This window comes from Nicotiana attenuata, unplaced genomic scaffold (genome assembly GCF_001879085.1).
Source record: "Nicotiana attenuata strain UT unplaced genomic scaffold, NIATTr2, whole genome shotgun sequence".
Taxonomy (NCBI): Eukaryota; Viridiplantae; Streptophyta; class Magnoliopsida; order Solanales; family Solanaceae; genus Nicotiana; species Nicotiana attenuata.
This window is the reverse complement of record NW_017670940.1, coordinates 305872-323783: the sequence shown is the minus strand read 5'-3', so window position 1 is coordinate 323783 and position 17912 is coordinate 305872. Positions and strand designations below refer to the sequence as shown.

At 35.6% G+C, this 17912-nt stretch overlaps 2 protein-coding genes across 2 annotated transcripts; both read right to left on the bottom strand.

Moving 5' to 3' along the window:
• Positions 1–589: 589 nt before the first annotated feature.
• On the bottom strand, positions 590–10086 carry LOC109244659 (E3 UFM1-protein ligase 1 homolog). Its single transcript, XM_019411788.1, has 20 exons — positions 9805–10086; positions 8687–8998; positions 8337–8603; positions 8177–8224; positions 7099–7164; positions 6913–7016; positions 5056–5149; positions 4744–4800; positions 4172–4595; positions 3929–4083; positions 3229–3294; positions 3080–3148; positions 2905–2994; positions 2744–2809; positions 2206–2252; positions 2053–2116; positions 1770–1847; positions 1523–1585; positions 1104–1196; positions 590–1005 (listed from the first exon to the last, which is right to left on the bottom strand). The coding sequence occupies exons 1-20, from the start codon at positions 9976–9978 to the stop codon at positions 898–900; spliced, it is 2445 nt and encodes an 814-aa protein (XP_019267333.1). The 5' UTR covers positions 9979–10086; the 3' UTR covers positions 590–897.
• Positions 10087–16670: 6584 nt separating this feature from the next.
• On the bottom strand, positions 16671–17454 carry LOC109244652. The gene is made up of 2 exons (XM_019411775.1): positions 17248–17454; positions 16671–17114 (listed from the first exon to the last, which is right to left on the bottom strand). The coding sequence occupies exons 1-2, from the start codon at positions 17452–17454 to the stop codon at positions 16671–16673; spliced, it is 651 nt and encodes a 216-aa protein (XP_019267320.1).
• Positions 17455–17912: the final 458 nt, after the last annotated feature.

Below are 17912 nucleotides of genomic sequence, written 5' to 3'. Positions count from 1 at the left end.
AAGAAATGGATACATTCTATCAGGTCTTACAACATGAGCTCTTCTTTGGACAGGAATCTAAACTTTAGTGATTCTATACACTTATTTACGTATTGAACTGTTGTCGTATAAGACAATGGTAAGAATGAACAATGTTGTGTTTTTACAAGAGAATTGCCTGAATTCAGATTGTGCATCTATCAAAGTCAATAGCGTAAAATAACTTCTCCCAAGCATCAGTAGCAAACAATGGAAGAGGGAGGGAGTGTAATTTCTCCTGGTTATCTGCACGGTTAATTGAGAATTGAATTGATAATATATTTTATATGATTCCTTTAGTTCGATTCTCTTTTCTTACTAAAAAATAAGAAAAAAACATCTGCAAGTCGGTCCTTCCGGAGGAACAAGTGGAACAACTATAAATACACGAACCGAATTTCATCCAAGTGTGGGAGTCATATTTAGAATATTAGTTTGCATATTCTTTGTTTAATTTAATTGCCTGGTTTTCCAGATCTTACCAGAAGCCATTGACTAATCAAATTCAACTCTCACTAATTATATGAAATATATCATTCTAAAAAAAAAACTATATGAAATATACGGAACATTCATATAAATGACCAAAATTACTATGGAATTGATGTGAAGACAATAAGTTGATTGCTTTATAGTATATATTTTGTGCCAAGTTGGTATAAAACAGATATACAATATCTATTTGTACAAGTCACCAACTACGCAAAAGCTGAAGTCTTTGACAAGGACTAACTTCCTTAGGAAATCTCTTATAGCTGTTTGATGTGTAGCAACTCCTCTTAACTCTGGTTATGATAGAAGAAACCATTGAAGAGAAGAAAGATGAATGCTTCCATCTTCTTGTGTTGAAAATATTCCCTGAAGTTGAATCTATCCAAGTCATGTCTGTGACTGTGAGGTACTAAGCACTAAGCCCTTCAATGCAGGCATCAATTCCTCTAAGAGCTCCCTTTTGGTCAAAATTCTGTCAGATGAACAATCTTCCTCCTATAGAGAAGATTAGGCAAAATGAGTTAATGCTTACTTGTACAGCGGAATTAGTGTTAGTAAAAAAAGGTCATTTCTCAAGGGATGAAATAACTCACATTGCCGGTAGCAGCAGACATTAGAGCCAACAGGCTCACTGTTCCACTCTGGTATTCAACCAAGGTCTTGAATGCCGAGTCATCCAGTTTATCCTGAAAAGTAGTAATGATGTTAAAATTAGTTTACTACTGATGCAGGCTAAATATCAGAGCAATAAAATCTTATTAATCTAGGCTCTCTTTAAGCTAATTTACTGATGCAGGCTAAATTCATCAGAGGAATAAAACCTTATTAATCCGAGCTCTCTTTTAGCTAGGATGGCATGAAGCAAATGCAGATAGATTTGCAATTAAGAGTGAACAAATATTACCAGCTTTCTCTAATCCACCTTATGTCTTACTTTAATGAAGACAAGATTTATGCAGTGTAAATTATGTGCAATAGCATCAAGGGTCTTCTCATAGCATAAGGACTGTACCTTTAACCGAGCGACAGCAGCTGAAATGGCCCTACCAGGAGCCTGAAGAGCTTTTCCATGAACCTGTGTATCATAAGGAGTAAAGATCGAGAGAGAGAGAGAGAGAGAGAGAGAGAGAGAGAGAGAGAGAGAGAGAGAGAGAGAGAGAGAGAGAGATGAAGTAAAGATCAAGATATATACACCACACGCATGGAGAAAGAGGGTTGGGGGGGGGGGGGGGTCGGAGAAGGAGAGGGTTAAGGCTGACCTGTACATAAAGCAGAGATATAACTTGTGGTAAAAGAGAAACTGGATCCATTTCAGCAGAAACTTGAGATGTCAAATCCTGTAACCAAAAGAAAACGATAATTCTATATAATTCATTAATTATATTAAAGCATTCTAGAGTCCTCTAAGTAAGAAGTCAAAAGAAGATGGGAAACTCCAGCCTTGCATATTTGTGTTCAAGAGGAAAAAGCTTATAAACAACCACATTCAATGGGGAAATTCATCAACCCTCATAGTCCACCTCATGTAAAACTGAGTGGTACCTTGCGATACGAGTGCAGAAGAGTTCTTTCCAATTTCTTGTCAAGCTTCTTCAAAGTTAATCCACTGCAAATATTACAGACCAAATATCATTCTAGTTGTTCACTATAGGGGCAAACTAAGCGCCTTGTGGGAGGTAGAAGAATACGCAATACCTTTCCTCCGCAACTTCTCTCAGTGCAGACATAAATGATTCCACCCGCTGTCAATTGTAAGATCTAAGTTACTTAAGACTCCAGAATGTAAGAAAATGCAACAAAGATGATGAGCATTCCTAGCAAATGAGAGCATTATTATTGTATAAAGTGAAGGTAGTATACTTTTGAGACAAGCAAATGCTTGTAAGAAACAGAAGCAAGCACCACATTGACTTCAGTAGTGGAAATAACAGGTCAGAAAATTTACATATTATTTCCTTCTTTTGGAGAGAACTCAGAGAATCCATGCCGGGGTAAAGAGTAATTGTTTCGCATTGAAGCCTTAAATAGAAATGTGGTTTGGAAGAGAAGTGTAAGCAAAGCATTGTGGTGGTGTGGTTGAGGGAGCATAGCAATTGCAATGGATGCCTTTTTTTTTCTTTTTTTTTTGGGGGGGGATTGGGGTGGGAGGGGGGTGGGGTGGGGTGGGGGGTTGAGGGGTGCGTCACAAGATTGGCAGTTGTTACATTGGCACTAGAGAGAAATGGTAACTGACCTTCCCTTCTAAAGCTTCAACTGTTGCAATGGCCTTGGCTGACAGTACACGTGGCAGACTCTTAGCCTAGACAGAAGAAAGTCAGAAACATCAATATAAAATAGTAAAATAATTCTCAGTGCGTCACTGTATCTGTAACAGAAGAATGAAAAATTATCTACCAGAGCACTTCTATCTCCAGCGCTAAGTGAAATGGACTCGAGATTTTGAGGGTCAACTGGAACTCCATTTTTCAGTTTATTGTGCATATCCTGAGTAGACATTAAAGGGGAAGGGGCTTTTGAGGTCACAAAGAGCAATGCTAGAAAACCAATAAAAGTAAATAGCATGTCTTACCAGGTTAAGCAATAGTGTATCAATCATTGAGGTTCCTGTGGTTCGCAATAGATGTTTGTGTAGAAGAACCTATGCACCAAAGAGAAGCCATAATAAATTCTATGCATATGAAAACGTCGAAACTTAGTAATAGATCTGAATAAACTTACCGAAGTTGTTTGGTCATCTTCAAACAAATCCAGGGCTTTTTCATAAAGCTGCATGTTTAAAAATGACTGCAACAGAAAAGTGGAAATCAAATCAAAATTACAGCATAGCAGATGGCTGCTCTAGACAAAAGGAAAACAAATAATCATGTATGCACTATGCAGCTGAGTATAGACTATCAAAGGAAACAGAAGCACATCTACAGCGTCATTGGTAGAATGAATAATGGTAGTACGCAGGATTCTGCGAAAGCACTGTCGGCATATTGTCACAATACGGCTTGCAAGTGAGTTTTGCTCTAGGACTATGTTTGTTTTAAGGCTTTACTTCCTCTCTCAAATTGATGTTTACTTAGTATTGTCCTTTTAACCAGTGTCGGCATATTGTAAACATACATTTTGTTTTTAAAAAAAAGATATTCACATGCACATATATAAGAATTTTTTTGTGAACCGGTGTCAGATGAGACCCCTTTTTAGAAGGTGTCTCCACCACTGAGAATGATGACACGCGGATACATCAATCTCTCTGAAAATAAGAAGCCAAAGTGCTGTGAGAGAAACCATTTTGCGTAAAAACACAGGTAAAAAACAATGAACAATCACCCGGGGGTGGAGGAGTTTAACAGAAGGAATCTAAGCAGACAGACTATGTATATAATGTTCATTAAAGCAGGAGTAGACATGACTATCCATAACTTACCTCATCAAGTTTCTTTTGCAAATTATCAAGTAGCTTTTTCATTTTCTGGGCATTTTCGGTGAAGGCAGCCTTTCTTCTTTCTTTCAATGAATTGACGAGCAAAGGTCTCAAATGTCTTGCTAAAGGCAAAAGAATCATCTCTGGATCGTCCAGACCTATAGAACAAATGGAAGTTAAGAGAGTAAAAGCAGTTATGAATAGATAACTAGACAGCTAAAATACTCCGAGAAATACTCAATGTACCTTGTTCTTCAAAGTCAGGATTGAGAGATGTAATCTTCTGAATTACCCATTCTTCTGAAATAGCGCCAAGGCTATCCTCATTCTTTCTAGAACCTGAGTTTGAGTCTGCTGCTTGTGATCCAGATGACACCTTACCTTTCTTCTGACCTTTCTTAGATTTACTAGGGGCAGATTCCTGGTTATCTACCCCTGTTTCAGCTTGCGCCATCTTAGAATTCCCAGATGATTTTCCTTTTTTCTTCTTAGATCCTTTCTCCGAGGCCTGTTTGCTGATACCGGCATCACTGCTTGTTTCATTTACTTCACTGGAGTCATATCCAACTTTAGCATCTTTAGCAACACGAAACTCATCTACAGGCCCAGCACCGGCAAGCCCAGGAACGCTCAATGTTTCCATCTCCTTTTCTATTCGATCAAATAGATCCTATTAAGCAATTTTACAAAATAAGACAAGATTAAGGTAACAGAACTTCCACAGAAGATTAGCAATATAACCCTTGAATTGAAGTAAGATTTTTAAAATAGAAGATGCCAGCCACTTTTAGAGAGTGCAGATTATTACAAATTCTTACCTTGACAAACCCATTGCTAAAAATATATGAATCTCCCAAGATAAGCGCTCTATTCGACTGAAAAAGGGAAACCAAGATTGTGAGATCACGAGAGAAATAGTTCATTCTCTATAAATCGTCAGTTCAAAATTCTCATGCACTACATATTTGGAATGGTGCTGCTTCATGGCAAAACCGAATGCAACATAAGTTTTAATTCTGACCAATCATGTTGCAAAAATAAACATGCCTACATAGAGAATCACTTGCAGACGAAGTACAAAAAGGATAAACACAAGAAGTATGTATATAAGAGGAACAATGAAGCATCACCTTCTGTGCTGCTTGAACCGATGGACATAGTGACAGAATCTTAAATGCATCTTGGCTACCTAAGGAAGCGGGTAAAACTGAAAGCGAATCAATCCTGCAACAATTTAAGATCCCCAAAACGTCAAACCATGAACATCCTGCAATGCAGGGATTGTAGTGAAGTTCATTTTTTTCTCTTCTTCCTGAAATGAAGTTTTAAATGGCCAAGACCGTTTTTTGAGTTAAGTAGAAAAGAGCAAAGTAAATCTCTCATGCAGGTCATTATATATGAAATTCAGAATTCTCTTCGTGCACAAACTCTTTCAAACAGATCATACAAAATAAACCATAGACGAAGTGCAACCTACTAAATGCCCTATACAATGAGCACAGGCACATAATTTGTTAGGCTAAATATTGTTCTTAAAAGTATCAACTGATGTCATCTTTCTACTCCATAAACACAACTCTCAAGTGAATGATAATATTTGTTATTATTGGACAAACAAACAGATGAAACATGAGAAGGTCATGAAAGAGTAAGCAGTTGCTTCTTTCCAAGTTCTAACTTAGATGTCCAAGGTTATATTGCTCTAAGATGTAGGAGGAATATAGCTATGACCATAAACACCTTTAAAAGTATAGATCTAACTTATATTTTTTGATGACTAGAGCTTCTAATTTGTAAACTATGTCTGATGAATTACACCACCTCTTTGGCAATTTTAAATTATGAAGAGTTAAATAGTGAAAGATAAACTTTTACATTGGGGATGAAATTAGTAGATTCCTTAAAAGAATGAGGATAACCATGGGTATATGAAGGATAACAGATCTTTTTCGCCTATGAACTGCTATTTTATGGATGAGCTTCGACTGCTAAAAGCAGTGGTATCAACGGCGAAAAGCACAAGAAAGCTCTAAGGTCCGTTGGGGCTTTGAGCGCAAAGTGCAAATAAAGCGTGAAATTTAAGAAGAAAGGCACAAACGGAGAAAAAAAATACAAATATGTATGTGTAGTCTAAGACTAGTTATTATAAGCATGAATAAAAAATATATGGACAAAGAAATTGAAAAAAGTTACGAAAAAGTGAAATATCAATTGTTTAGTGTTGCTTCTTCAGGATTACGCTCATTGGCAAGGAAAAGTATGCATTAGAACCGTGATAACGAATTGAAGCACCCGCTAAGCGAGGCGAAGCGCTCAATATGTTTTGCGTCTCGCTTCAGGGGCTTAAGTGCGCCTTTGACAACACTGCCTAAAAGGTTTTTAAACGAAAAGGAAATTTTCCAATCGCTCAACTAATAAATCCAAAAAGGAGAACCTGAGCTTAACAAGAAGAAAGGAGGAGAAAGAATGGGAAGTAGATCAATGTCTATATAAAGGTCGTCAAGGATTGGAAAGAGATATGAGTTTTTGCCGTTGGTACTATGTTAACATACAAGCACTTCCTTATTGTTATCCCAGCAATAAAAGTTACCTTCCTTATCAAAATAATATTTGTTTTTTTAAAAAAAAATAAAGGTCAGCAACGTTCAATATTAGCTGAAATGCAGTTTATCAAGTTAAATGAAACACAGTAGGATGGAATGAGCTCAAATTTCATGCCCTCTCAGAAATGTTAATCAGATTTAATTTGATACATGAAATTACTATGATTTCTCCCAGGAAGTAACTTCATCCGTATACTCATAGACTATTTCCTTCCTAGAGAAGTGCATTTCTCATTGTATTCTGTTGCAGTTTTCATCAATTATTTAAAGTTTCTATGGGATATGAATGTAACGGATAACATAAAAAGTTTTACACATTAAGTTTATCGAACATTTTCTAAATGGAATAAGTAGAAATAACTCCTTCCACTTTGGGACCCTTACCAGCTATTACGTTCTATAGCATCCTCAACAGCGGCATCCAACATCTCAATCATTGAAGGGTGAGCATATGCAGTATCCAGAGATATACCATCGGGATATCTGGACTAATGTGGTATTCATGACCAAAACTTAATTAGGAAAATCCAAGATAATGTGTGCAAGCTAGGCTAAAACAAAGCAAAATACCTGCAGGAATTGAGAAGGTTGCGGAATCCCAAGTTTTTGCATAGCATCATAAGTAATAAAAGAATTCTGCATTACCAAAATCAAAGTGATATATAATCAATTAAGAGGATCAGCAAAAATATCTAGTAAGACTTGAATTTAGTTTTCCACACTTTTTTCCTTTCAAGTCCAGAGACTTGTACGAGTATAACAGTGCCTTGAGTAAGTATGAAGTTGCTGAAATGTCGAGTAATTTCTTCTTTTCCTGTAATCCCATTTGTACCCAATAGGCCTTTTTTTTTGGTTCTGTCATATGAAACATCTTATAGTGGCTAGAAGAAAGCATTAAGAAGTCTGAGAAAGAAATAGAGAAACCATTTTCTTTGGAGATTAAGAATTCTCTTTTGTTTGTGTACTACTTGGTCTACAAAAGTTTTTTTTTTTTTTTGATGACCGACAAATCCGTCTGGGGCCGATCCTTTGGACCAACCGCAGCCTTCGAAACTCGGTGGATAATGGGCCCGCCCCTCTACCCTTCTCCACTTAAATACCAGGCTTTGCTTTGCATGGTGTGGGGGCTTGAACCCGTGACCTAAGACACAAATCCACCACCCTTTGCCACTTGAGCTAGGCCCTGGGGGCTGGTCTACAAAAGTTTTATAAGGTCAAATGTTTCTGTGAGGACATAAACCTTTTCGTCTAATCATTGGCATCCAATGCTTGTTTTTTCTCAAACTAATCTTTCTAATGAAATATATATGCCTCTCAAGACTGCTGCATAGAGTCCCAGTAAGGGATAAGAGTATTTAGATGAATGTTTTTTTTCTTTGATTTAAAAAAACTCTCAGGTGTTTGAACTTGTTCAGGAGATTTCATCTAACTACAGAAGCAAATGAATAACAGTAACCACTAAAAATAACTTCCCTCAAGGAATGGATAGAGGAATCACATTGAAATGAAAGTTTTGCTTCAACTTCAAAGATAAAAAGGTGCAGCAGCAAGTATTATTGGACCACATTGTAACATTCGCATATGGAAACAAGGAACAAGAAATTCAGATCAAACAGTAGTAGCAGGACAGTGCAGTGCAGATACCCACCTGCGAAAAGAAGGAATCTACACAGTCCTTTTGAGCCATGGCAAAAACCTGTAGAAATTGAGAAAAGATAGAACAGCAAAAAAGAAAAAGTCATTGCGCACAAAAGAAAAGAGCAAAGACCTAGAATAGATATTGAACACATGATAAACAGGTCACATACAGAAGGTGTCCAATGAACTCCTGCACGAAGAGAGCCGAGAATCTCGCCTTCTTTGACTAAGCCATTAAACAATGACTGGAAAAATGAGGCGTCAACAGCAACACCAATAGCTCCGTCCATCTCTTGCAGTAAACTCTGCAAGGTGTTCCATAACGCTGACGTGTTCATAGGAACAAAAATACCCCTAGCTGCACCCCGTACCATTGCATTTACACGAGCAACATAGGCTGGTGTATACAATTGCCCACCTTCAAGCCTACCTTTTACCTAAACATGCCACACAAATATATCAAACCTTACATTACATAACTTCAACCCTGTACTATTACATAAAAATGTCAGAAATTTACCAAAGTCCCAAGACGAGGTTCAAGAATAGAGACTACTAATTCCGACCCAACTTGTAGTTGCCCTGCTATTTCAGCAATGGCAATTTGGCTACATTCTTGAAGTCTTTCATTGATTTCTTCAGCTGCTGTATCCCAATAAGTATTCGAGATAATTTCACCATTAATTAACATGAGGGATGAGTCATGGGATACTACATACTGGGCTTGTTTCTCCACATGGTACAAGTCTACCCCGGTACTGTCAGCTAAATCGATCAAGGAAATACGTCCTAGTCTGTTGATCTCAGCCACAATTTCATTCCTCAATTGCTCCTATACAATACACCCATATAAGTAAATTAAATAACACCAACAGAAAAAAGTTATAACACTCAGATATAAATAGAATTAAACATCACCAGCATACGAAAAATCTTAAGCCAATTTTTATCGTAAACCATAAAAATCAAGTCTTTTTCCAATTTGTTTGATAAAATTGGTTTTATGCCACCATATCACTAAATTTCTCCTATAACACACCCACATAACCAAAACAAAAAAACACCAATAAAGAAAATTCATAAAACTCATCCACAAACATAATTAAACATAACCACCCTAATAAAAAATTTGAATTTGTTTAATCTAAGAATCATAAAAATCAAATCTTTTCTTTTTACAAATTTTTTGATTAAAAAACTCAGATATTTTAAGTGGTTCAATGCCACTATTTCAGTCGGAATTGCTCCTCTAACATGCACGGGGGCGGAGCTAGAAGCCCGAATGGGTTAGCTTTTGCTCAAAAAATTGTGTTAAAAAATGCATTAAGTATGAACAAGTACTAAATTTAGAATCCAGTTATTGGCATTTGAAGTGGTTGCTCTAAAGTTCAGAACCCACAAGGTCGAAATCCTAGCTCCACCTCTGTGCGCGCGCACACACACACGACTAGAATTAAAGAATACCAATAAAGAAAAATCATGAAACCCATTTACCAACATAACTAAACAGCAACTTCATGATTAAAAAAAAACTTCAATTTTTGTTAATCTATAAACCATAAAAATCAACTCTTATTTTTTTCAATTAAAAAGCTCAAATGATTTAGGGTGGTGGGAGAAGAGAGGGTAGAAGGGTACAGGTGTAATGTATTCTTTGCCGGTGATTGTATGGAGGAGGTCAAAGTCAATGATTTGAAGCTGATGAAGTTTCTGCACTAATTCAACGACGTTTCGTTCTGATAATCGTACGGTGGATTTTGCTTGTTGTGCGAATTCGAACTGTCTTTGTAATTCTAGTAATTCTTCATCCATCTTTGTGTGGAATTGTGGTGGAAGAATACGGTGGTTTCAGTTGGATTTTGGAAGCTCCGATCAGAGTGATGATCCAGGAGAGCCGATGTTTGGAGTTGGGAAATACCGGGCCGGTTGACAAAATACGTTTGTTTCAAGTATTGGGCTGTATTATAAACTTCAGGCCCAAAAACAATTTTGTTCGTTTTCACTTTTAGCCCACGCCAGAAATTATTTACATTCCGTAGCCAAAAAAAGTGTATAAAATTTATATAAATTTTGTATATAACATATAATATATATATATATATATATATATATATATATATACAACAAAATAATAGCGGGAAATAAACAATTAAAGCTGGGAGGGGGAAACATGCTTATGGGGTAGCAGACAAAACGGAATATCAGGAATAACAATAGGGACTACAACTGATTTCTTCTAACACAGAATAAGGGAAAACAAACCACTTTCACTTGTTNTTCCTTTTTTTTGTTTCAATCACAATTGAGCCTCAATTACCAAGTAGTTGAGATTGGCTATATATTATGAGGGATCTTTCCACGAATAGCCGATCGAATTTACTGTTGACTTTTTCTAGTCGGTATACATAGATTATACACAATTATACAAATATTATACATTCGATGGTTATTTCTAGTTTAAGCGGTTAGGTAAGCAGCTATTTAGGTTAACTCTTCATATATTATTCTTAATATCTGGTCCGCTGTATTCAGGTCATACCAAAATAATGTAACTAAATAGGTGCACACCCAACTGCTTAAACTAAATTAGCTGGCAAATGTATAATACTATGAATTATTCATTATTAGTATGTCGTGGTTAATTGTAAATTTTAACTTTATAATCTATGTACACCAGCTAAGAAAAGTAAATTGTAAATTCAGCCAGCTATTTGTATAAAGATCCTTACTAATTATTGAGAGGATTTGTTATGTTTCTTCTAGGACATCCGATAAAAAAATAGGAATTTTTACATTCCTATGCCATATAGGACACTATGTTACCCTCAATGTTGAAGGTTTGATTTAATTACCTTTAGTATACCTAATTACCAAATCTATACCATAAGCTATTTTAACGGTACATTAAATGTATCGTATATCACTCCTACATTAAAGCTACCGTATATTCCCCCAAATCCCCCCTCCCCCCTCCTCCTCCCCCCACGTTTCTCTCTCCCAAACCCACACCCTCACACACGTATCACCCCACATCCACGTTTCAAAACCTTTATTCCTCTGCTAAAACCAGATTTGTTAATATAACCCCCACCATTAACGTACAAATTCAAGCTTTTTCTTCTACAACCAGTCAAAATTGAAGTGAAATCTTCAAAGTTCATCTCAATGAAGAAGAACAAACCTTCAAAGCACATCCCTAAAAAAGCTAGAGAACATGATATACCTTCATTCGATTTGGGTGTATTATCACCACATTCACCCAAAAATCAAGGGAAATCTGCACATGCAATTGCAGATATGAAGCATACTCTTTCTCCGCGTCAAACCAGGGCTGAATGTAGAACTAAACAAAAATATGATTTCGATGCTGGAGAATCTTCAAGGCGAATCAAACAAGCGAAAAGGAAAGGAAAAGAGATAGTGTTCGATGATGATTTTGTAGAAGATGTGCCTATCGGTAAACCTGAAAAGAAAGCTAAGGTGGCGCCCAGTTCAAAAACTCCCAAGAAGAAGAAAAATTCAAAAAAATCCCCTACTGTTAAATCTCCTAAAAATGTTTCAAAACAGTCATTGGTGAAGGTAAGAATTTAGTAATTTCTTCACTAGTTATTTGGCTTGTTTTAGTTGTTAAAAATCTACATAATCTCTGTTGTTTTTGCTTTGTAGTTTTTTTGTAGAAATGTAGTACATTAATTGCAAATGTATATATGTTTTGTATCACTGAATTAATGTGAGATTATTTGTCTTAGTTCTGAAGATTAATTGTAGATTTATTGATATGTTCAAAATTGTTGATATTTTGTATATTTTTTGAAGTTATTTTGTAGATAAAATACAAATGTATCTATGTTTTTAAATCAATGTATAAATGTTAGATTATATTTTTTGATTTTTGCAGAATGGATATCTTTTTGCATCCCATAATGTTGATTATGGGGTGCTTAGATTCCAGACATTATGTGACCCTAGCATTCCTAGCCAAATTAAAGATCTTTTGTCTCCAAATGGATTGAAGCTATTCAAGAAGACATGCTTTGGTTATTTACTGTCATTTCCCAATTTATGCATGCAAAATCAAGCTATTCATCTTCTTATGAAGTATGAATTGAATTCATCCGATGCTTCCTATTTTTCAGCCGAGTTAAAAGGTGAGAGGTTAAATTTTGAATTGAGAGAGTTTGCAGTAATAACTGGTCTTAGATGCCATACCGAGGTGACAGACTTTGGTTACACTCCTAATTATGTCAGTAAGATAATGAGCAGTTACTTTCCAAACAAGGTGAAAGTGGAGAAGACATACCTAAAACAGATAGTAACCAACAAAAGCTGGGTAAATGATGAGGATGCAGTAAAGTTATGTATTCTATATCTCATAGAATTCTTCATATGTCCTTCAGAGAGAGATCATATTGGGTTGGTAGATCATTTTAGGTTTTATTTGGTGGAATCCGGTTAGTACGAGACATTTTCATGGGGTATTCAGTCTTATAGACAGTTGATTGAATCAGTTAGGCACACGCTAAATCCTTTCGTTCATTCTTATCTCATTCGAGGATTCCCACTAGCCATGCAAGTATGGTTGTATGAGTGTTGCTCCTCCGTCAACACTGATATAGCTACAAGAATTTCTAATTCAATCCCTCGCATACTTAACTGGTCCGCTAGTAAGGGTCAGATTTGGTTAGCTGCAATTGAAGACAAAATGATCAAGCCTGAATGGATGAAGGTAAATGGTTCTTATTTATGATTATACAATTTAGATACAAAATATCTACAATTTTGTATACATATTCTGCCTTAATCAAGCTAATTTTTTTTTTTCATCATTCAGTTCACCAACATAAATGAATCACCTGAAGAGCTTTCAGTGATGTCTTTGCCTGGTAAGTTGACTACATAATTGAAGAGGTTGAACATGTTTCTGAGGCTCCCAAAGTTGATGCTCCTCCATTGGAACCCAAAGAACCAATTGGAAAAGAGGAAAAGGACTATATTCTACGTAAAATAAGAAATTTAAAAAAAGGTCTTCAGAAGGTAACATGTATTCCTAAACATCATTGTGATGTATATATAATAGTGCATCTTTTAATTAATGTATGTTAAGAAATATTCTGTAAGTTAACTATGTATTTTTTTTTCTTGTAGGTCGATGAAAAGCTGGAAGATTTTAGGAAAGATGTATTTGAAGAACTAGGTAGCCTTCGAGACCTAATAAAGGAGTCAGTCAAGACTGTTTTGCAGGTGATAAACAGTCCAAATGATCAAGTTGATGCAAAGGTAACATTTGAATTTTATTCATATTAACAAAACTATTTATGTCACCTCTACAATATATATCCTAACTAATATAGAACTTTCAGTTTGCTGGGAGTTCAACCAAAAATAGTGACCAACCAAAAGATATGAACAATCAGCAATTTCAGTTCAATAGTGGAGTACCCGGGCAGGTCAGCCCCAGCAAAACATGTATCTATAAAATAACTCCATTTTATCTACAATTATATACAGAATATCTACAAAATATCTACAAGTTATCTACATTATTTTCTCCAATTTGTCTACATTACATATACAAATCTATATCTAAAAAAAACATTATATTGGCACAGCTCTACAGATTTATATAGATCTTACAACACACCTACATATCTTCTTAAACTGTCAAGATTTATCCAATATGATTTATCAATGTTAATGAAAAAAACAGAAAATAGTGAAGGTGCACTTGGTGAAGAGGTTCATCCAGCACGTGTCGATTTATATACACATTTTGAAGGTGCAGTTGATGAAGAGAATGCAAGTATGAAATTGTATTCAGATATATTTGCTTTATGTTTCAATATTTTTACCATTATATTAATTTAGATAGACATGGTGTTACAGAGAGGGAAGATATGCATACATGATCTCCAATTCACGGAGTGACAGTAGCAGCTCAAAGTGAACAGCAGAATGAGGAAGACGACAACGTAAGTGAAGAGGCAGAGTATGTGAATGTAGGTGATTCAGAAGACTCTGGAGCTGAGAAGAAGGAGGTTACACTCGATGATTTCGAACTGCCTAATAACTTCTCCCAGTTGGTTAAGTTCGGCAAGCCTATACAAGATGAAACAACACCGTGCATCAAGGTAGAACAAGGCAGCCGGGAAAGCATGTCCGATCACCATTTCTCCCTTTATACAGTTCTGGTGGCAGCAGCTCGGTTGGACCTCAAATTTTTCACCTCAAGCACTCATTTACTAGTGTTATTGGTGAAGATCTAGATCCTGAGTTGGTAGATGAATTCCAGAAGTGGTTATACCACTCTACCGACAAAGGTTCAAAGAGGTTAGTTTGCACAATTTGACACTTTTATTCCAGTATTCATCTTTTACATATCCACTTCATTCAACAATTTTATTTTAATTTCTATTTGTTTATATAGGAGGAAGGCTTCATATTTTATAAAGGACAACCAAATTAAGCCATGGTTGGATCTTGGAGTGGAAAAGTTTGACAAGAAGGAGTGGTTCTATTCCCTGGCACACCCAGGACAAGTCCTCAATGACTTTGTAAGATTCAATGTATTTGATTTGTAGATATTTTGTAGATAATTTGTAATTAAATTATTGTATGATTGTTAATGCTTTGTATACTGACTGTAGATGAATTGTAGTTATTTTGTAGTTTTGTATAGATTATTTGAAGATAACTTATAGTATAAATGCAATCTGTTTTTGTTGCAGCACATTAATGTTATAATGTATTACTTGAGGAAAAGAGGCAAGTATGGCCCCCACAACAACACCAGGTTTACTACAACAGATTTTTTGTTCAAGACTAGGATTGATCAAATCTATGAAAAGTTCCAAAATTCTCCTCAAGAAAAGAAGTTTTCTGTTGTCAAACCCCATGACGTTGTAGTAGAATATATATTGGGGTATAGACTACTCGCAAATGTTGCACGGGATGAAGTTGATTATGTCATCATGCCCATCAACATTGTAGAAAAATTCCACTGGGTGTTGGTTGTTTTTGATATTGCAGAAAGGCAACTTTATGCGTATGATTCCATGGTCTCTTCACGCAATCACCCTATTGTTGAATCTTGTGTCGAGAAGTTTTCTGTTATTATCCCTTTGTATTTGTCATGCACCGGTTTTTATGGGAAGTGTAAAGATATCAACTTCAATAATACAAAGGCATACATTGAGAAACCTGTTACCGACCCTCTTAACATTCAGTGGATCGTCGGAGAGATACCACAACAAAAGAAGGATCACTGTAACAAAAATCTTCTTTCTTTCTTTACATTTAACTCTTTTTTCTGATTTTTTGGTAAATATTGACCTTTTTTTTTTATCTTTTGCAGCGATTGTGGTGTATTTGTTGCTGCCTTTGCAGAGTACGTTAGTCTTGGAGAGTTATCAATTCCGCATGAAGACCTTTCTGATATTGACCAACACCGTAGACGCTATAAAGCACTACTTTGGGACTATGCTAGAAAGAAGCAGGAGCATGGTGCAATTAGTGAAAGTGAGGTGACAGGCAAATTGGCAAGGAGAAAAGGTGCACCGGCTTTGAATGAGAAAACATGAGTCCAGAGGAAGAAGAAGTAGTTGTAATGTTGATGCTAGTTTAGAAGATCAAGTATAGTTGTTTAGTTGATGCTAGTTTAGAAGAAAGATGGTAGATAAGTTTTTGAACAATTTTTGTTGTTTTAATTGTAGCAGACTTGCGCTACAATTATAGTAGCCTTTGATTTTTTTTCTTATCCAGTATAGTATCAAATGGAAATATTCTGTTGGTTTTATATTCACTTGTTCAATCTTTACGTACTTGATCTTCATTAATTTTAGCATATAAATCCTTTCCACTTGAATTTTTATACAGTTATTCTGTCAACGCAAAAAATATGTAGTTATTTTGTTGTTTTTTGTACATAAAGTGTAAAAATCACTAACTAAACATTTTGTTGCTTTTACATTCAATTTGTTGAATGTATAAAGTACCTGATCTACATTATTTTTAGCATATAGCTTCTTTCTAGCTTAATTACAAGATATCTATCATGTCAGCTACAGGCATTTTAGTTTTTTTGTAGTTGCATTTGTATATAATTTGTAGATAATATTTAACAATGTGTTTTTTCTTTTATATTCATTTGTTGAATGCAAATTCTACTTGATCTACAATATCTTGGTATATATCTACTTTCCTACTGATTTATAGTGTAGTTACTCTGTAAATTCCAGTTAATATTTTTTTTTGTAGTTTTATTGTAGATAAATTGCAAAAATAATTTAACAACTGTGCAAAGGATTCATGATATAGAAAAAAGTGGTAGATTATATATATAGAAGCCATCCATAAACAAATCACTCTATGAAAGTATTATCTCAATAATGAAAAATCCTAACTAACTACATTATGATCTTCAAAAACCTCAAGAATTACACATCAAAACCTGTTATCCTTAACTCACCAACAATCTTTATGCAATATTCTGTTAACTACATAAAATTTTATTTCTTTTTGGGTGCATTCTTGCAAGATCTTTTGTTATGCCCTTCTCCCCCGCAGTTGCCACATGAAATCTTGTACTTCTTTGGATTTATTTCATCATATGATTTGTATCTTTCTTTTTGAGGTCTTCCTGGCTGCCTTTTCCCTCCTGTAGGTGGCTTTACTACTTCTTCAGATATATGTTGTGGCACATTCCATTTGCTTTCATCAGGCAGGGGATTTACTGGTATTTCATAAGTACGCAAGAGGTTCGCCCTTGTGTAATAAGGAGAACAATATTCTTCAAAAGACTCATCTCTGTGTCTTAAAGCAGCCAAAGCATGTGGACAAGTAATTTCATCAAGCTGGAATTGCCCACAACTACATCTCTTGTTTTCAAGACAAACAATATAGCGCCTCACACCATCTAGTACTGTATGGACGTAGTCTGTTGAAGCCCTCACCTACGATTACATTACAAAAAAAAATCATATACGGTTAAACTCAAGCTATATACAAAATATCTTCAAAATATCTACAAAATATCTACATTGTCCTGTAAAAATTAATTTGTTTCAGTAAAAGATCAGATCTTACTCCAAGCTTGTGCGACAATGTTCTGTTGTCATCCAACTCTTTGTTGAATTTGTATCCAAGGTATGTGAATGTACCTTTTGCTTTCAATAACTTTTCTTTCGTCCAACGTTCAAGAAGGGTCCTCATATACTCTAATAGTTCTACTATCGGCAGCTCTCTTGCATATTTTGTTACAGCATTCAACAACTCTGCAATGTTTGATGTCATAGTCCAAGTTCTGTTCACCGTAGAATGTACTCGGGACCATCTATGATAGCCAATATCGTATAAGTATGCTTTAACACGGGGTCAATCTCCTCAATTTTTGACATCCTTTCATTAAATTCATCAAGTGTGTATGACCGTGCCGTGGCAAAGTATAATTCACTTAACTTAAGATGTCCCTTCTTGAACTTTGCCCGTATATTTGTCCAAATATGCCACATGCAAGAATAATGTGGCATGCCGGGATAAACAATAGATGTTGCCTTCAAGATACTCTCATTCCGATCCGAAACAACACACATATTTGGTCTTTCACCATACGCGAGTTTGAATTGCTCAAAAAACCACTTCCATGATGCGTCATTCTCTGAATCAACAACAGCATATGCCAATGGTAATATGGTACCTACATTATGTGGCAAGAAGCAATTAATTGGCTGCAGTAAAAATGCAGAGGAAGA

Coding starts and splice junctions, on each gene's coding strand:
- LOC109244652 (XM_019411775.1), bottom strand. CDS start 17,454: ATGACATCAAACATTGCAGAGTTGTTGAATGCTGTAACAAAATATGCA. Junction 17,115..17,247: donor CATTGTCGCACAAGCTTGGA/GTAAGATCTGAT, acceptor ATGTAATCGTAG/GTGAGGGCTTCAACAGACTA.
- LOC109244659 (XM_019411788.1), bottom strand. CDS start 9,978: ATGGATGAAGAATTACTAGAATTACAAAGACAGTTCGAATTCGCACAA. Junction 2,810..2,904: donor CTGGAGATAGAAGTGCTCTG/GTAGATAATTTT, acceptor TCTTCTGTCTAG/GCTAAGAGTCTGCCACGTGT. Junction 1,586..1,769: donor TATCTCTGCTTTATGTACAG/GTCAGCCTTAAC, acceptor TATGATACACAG/GTTCATGGAAAAGCTCTTCA.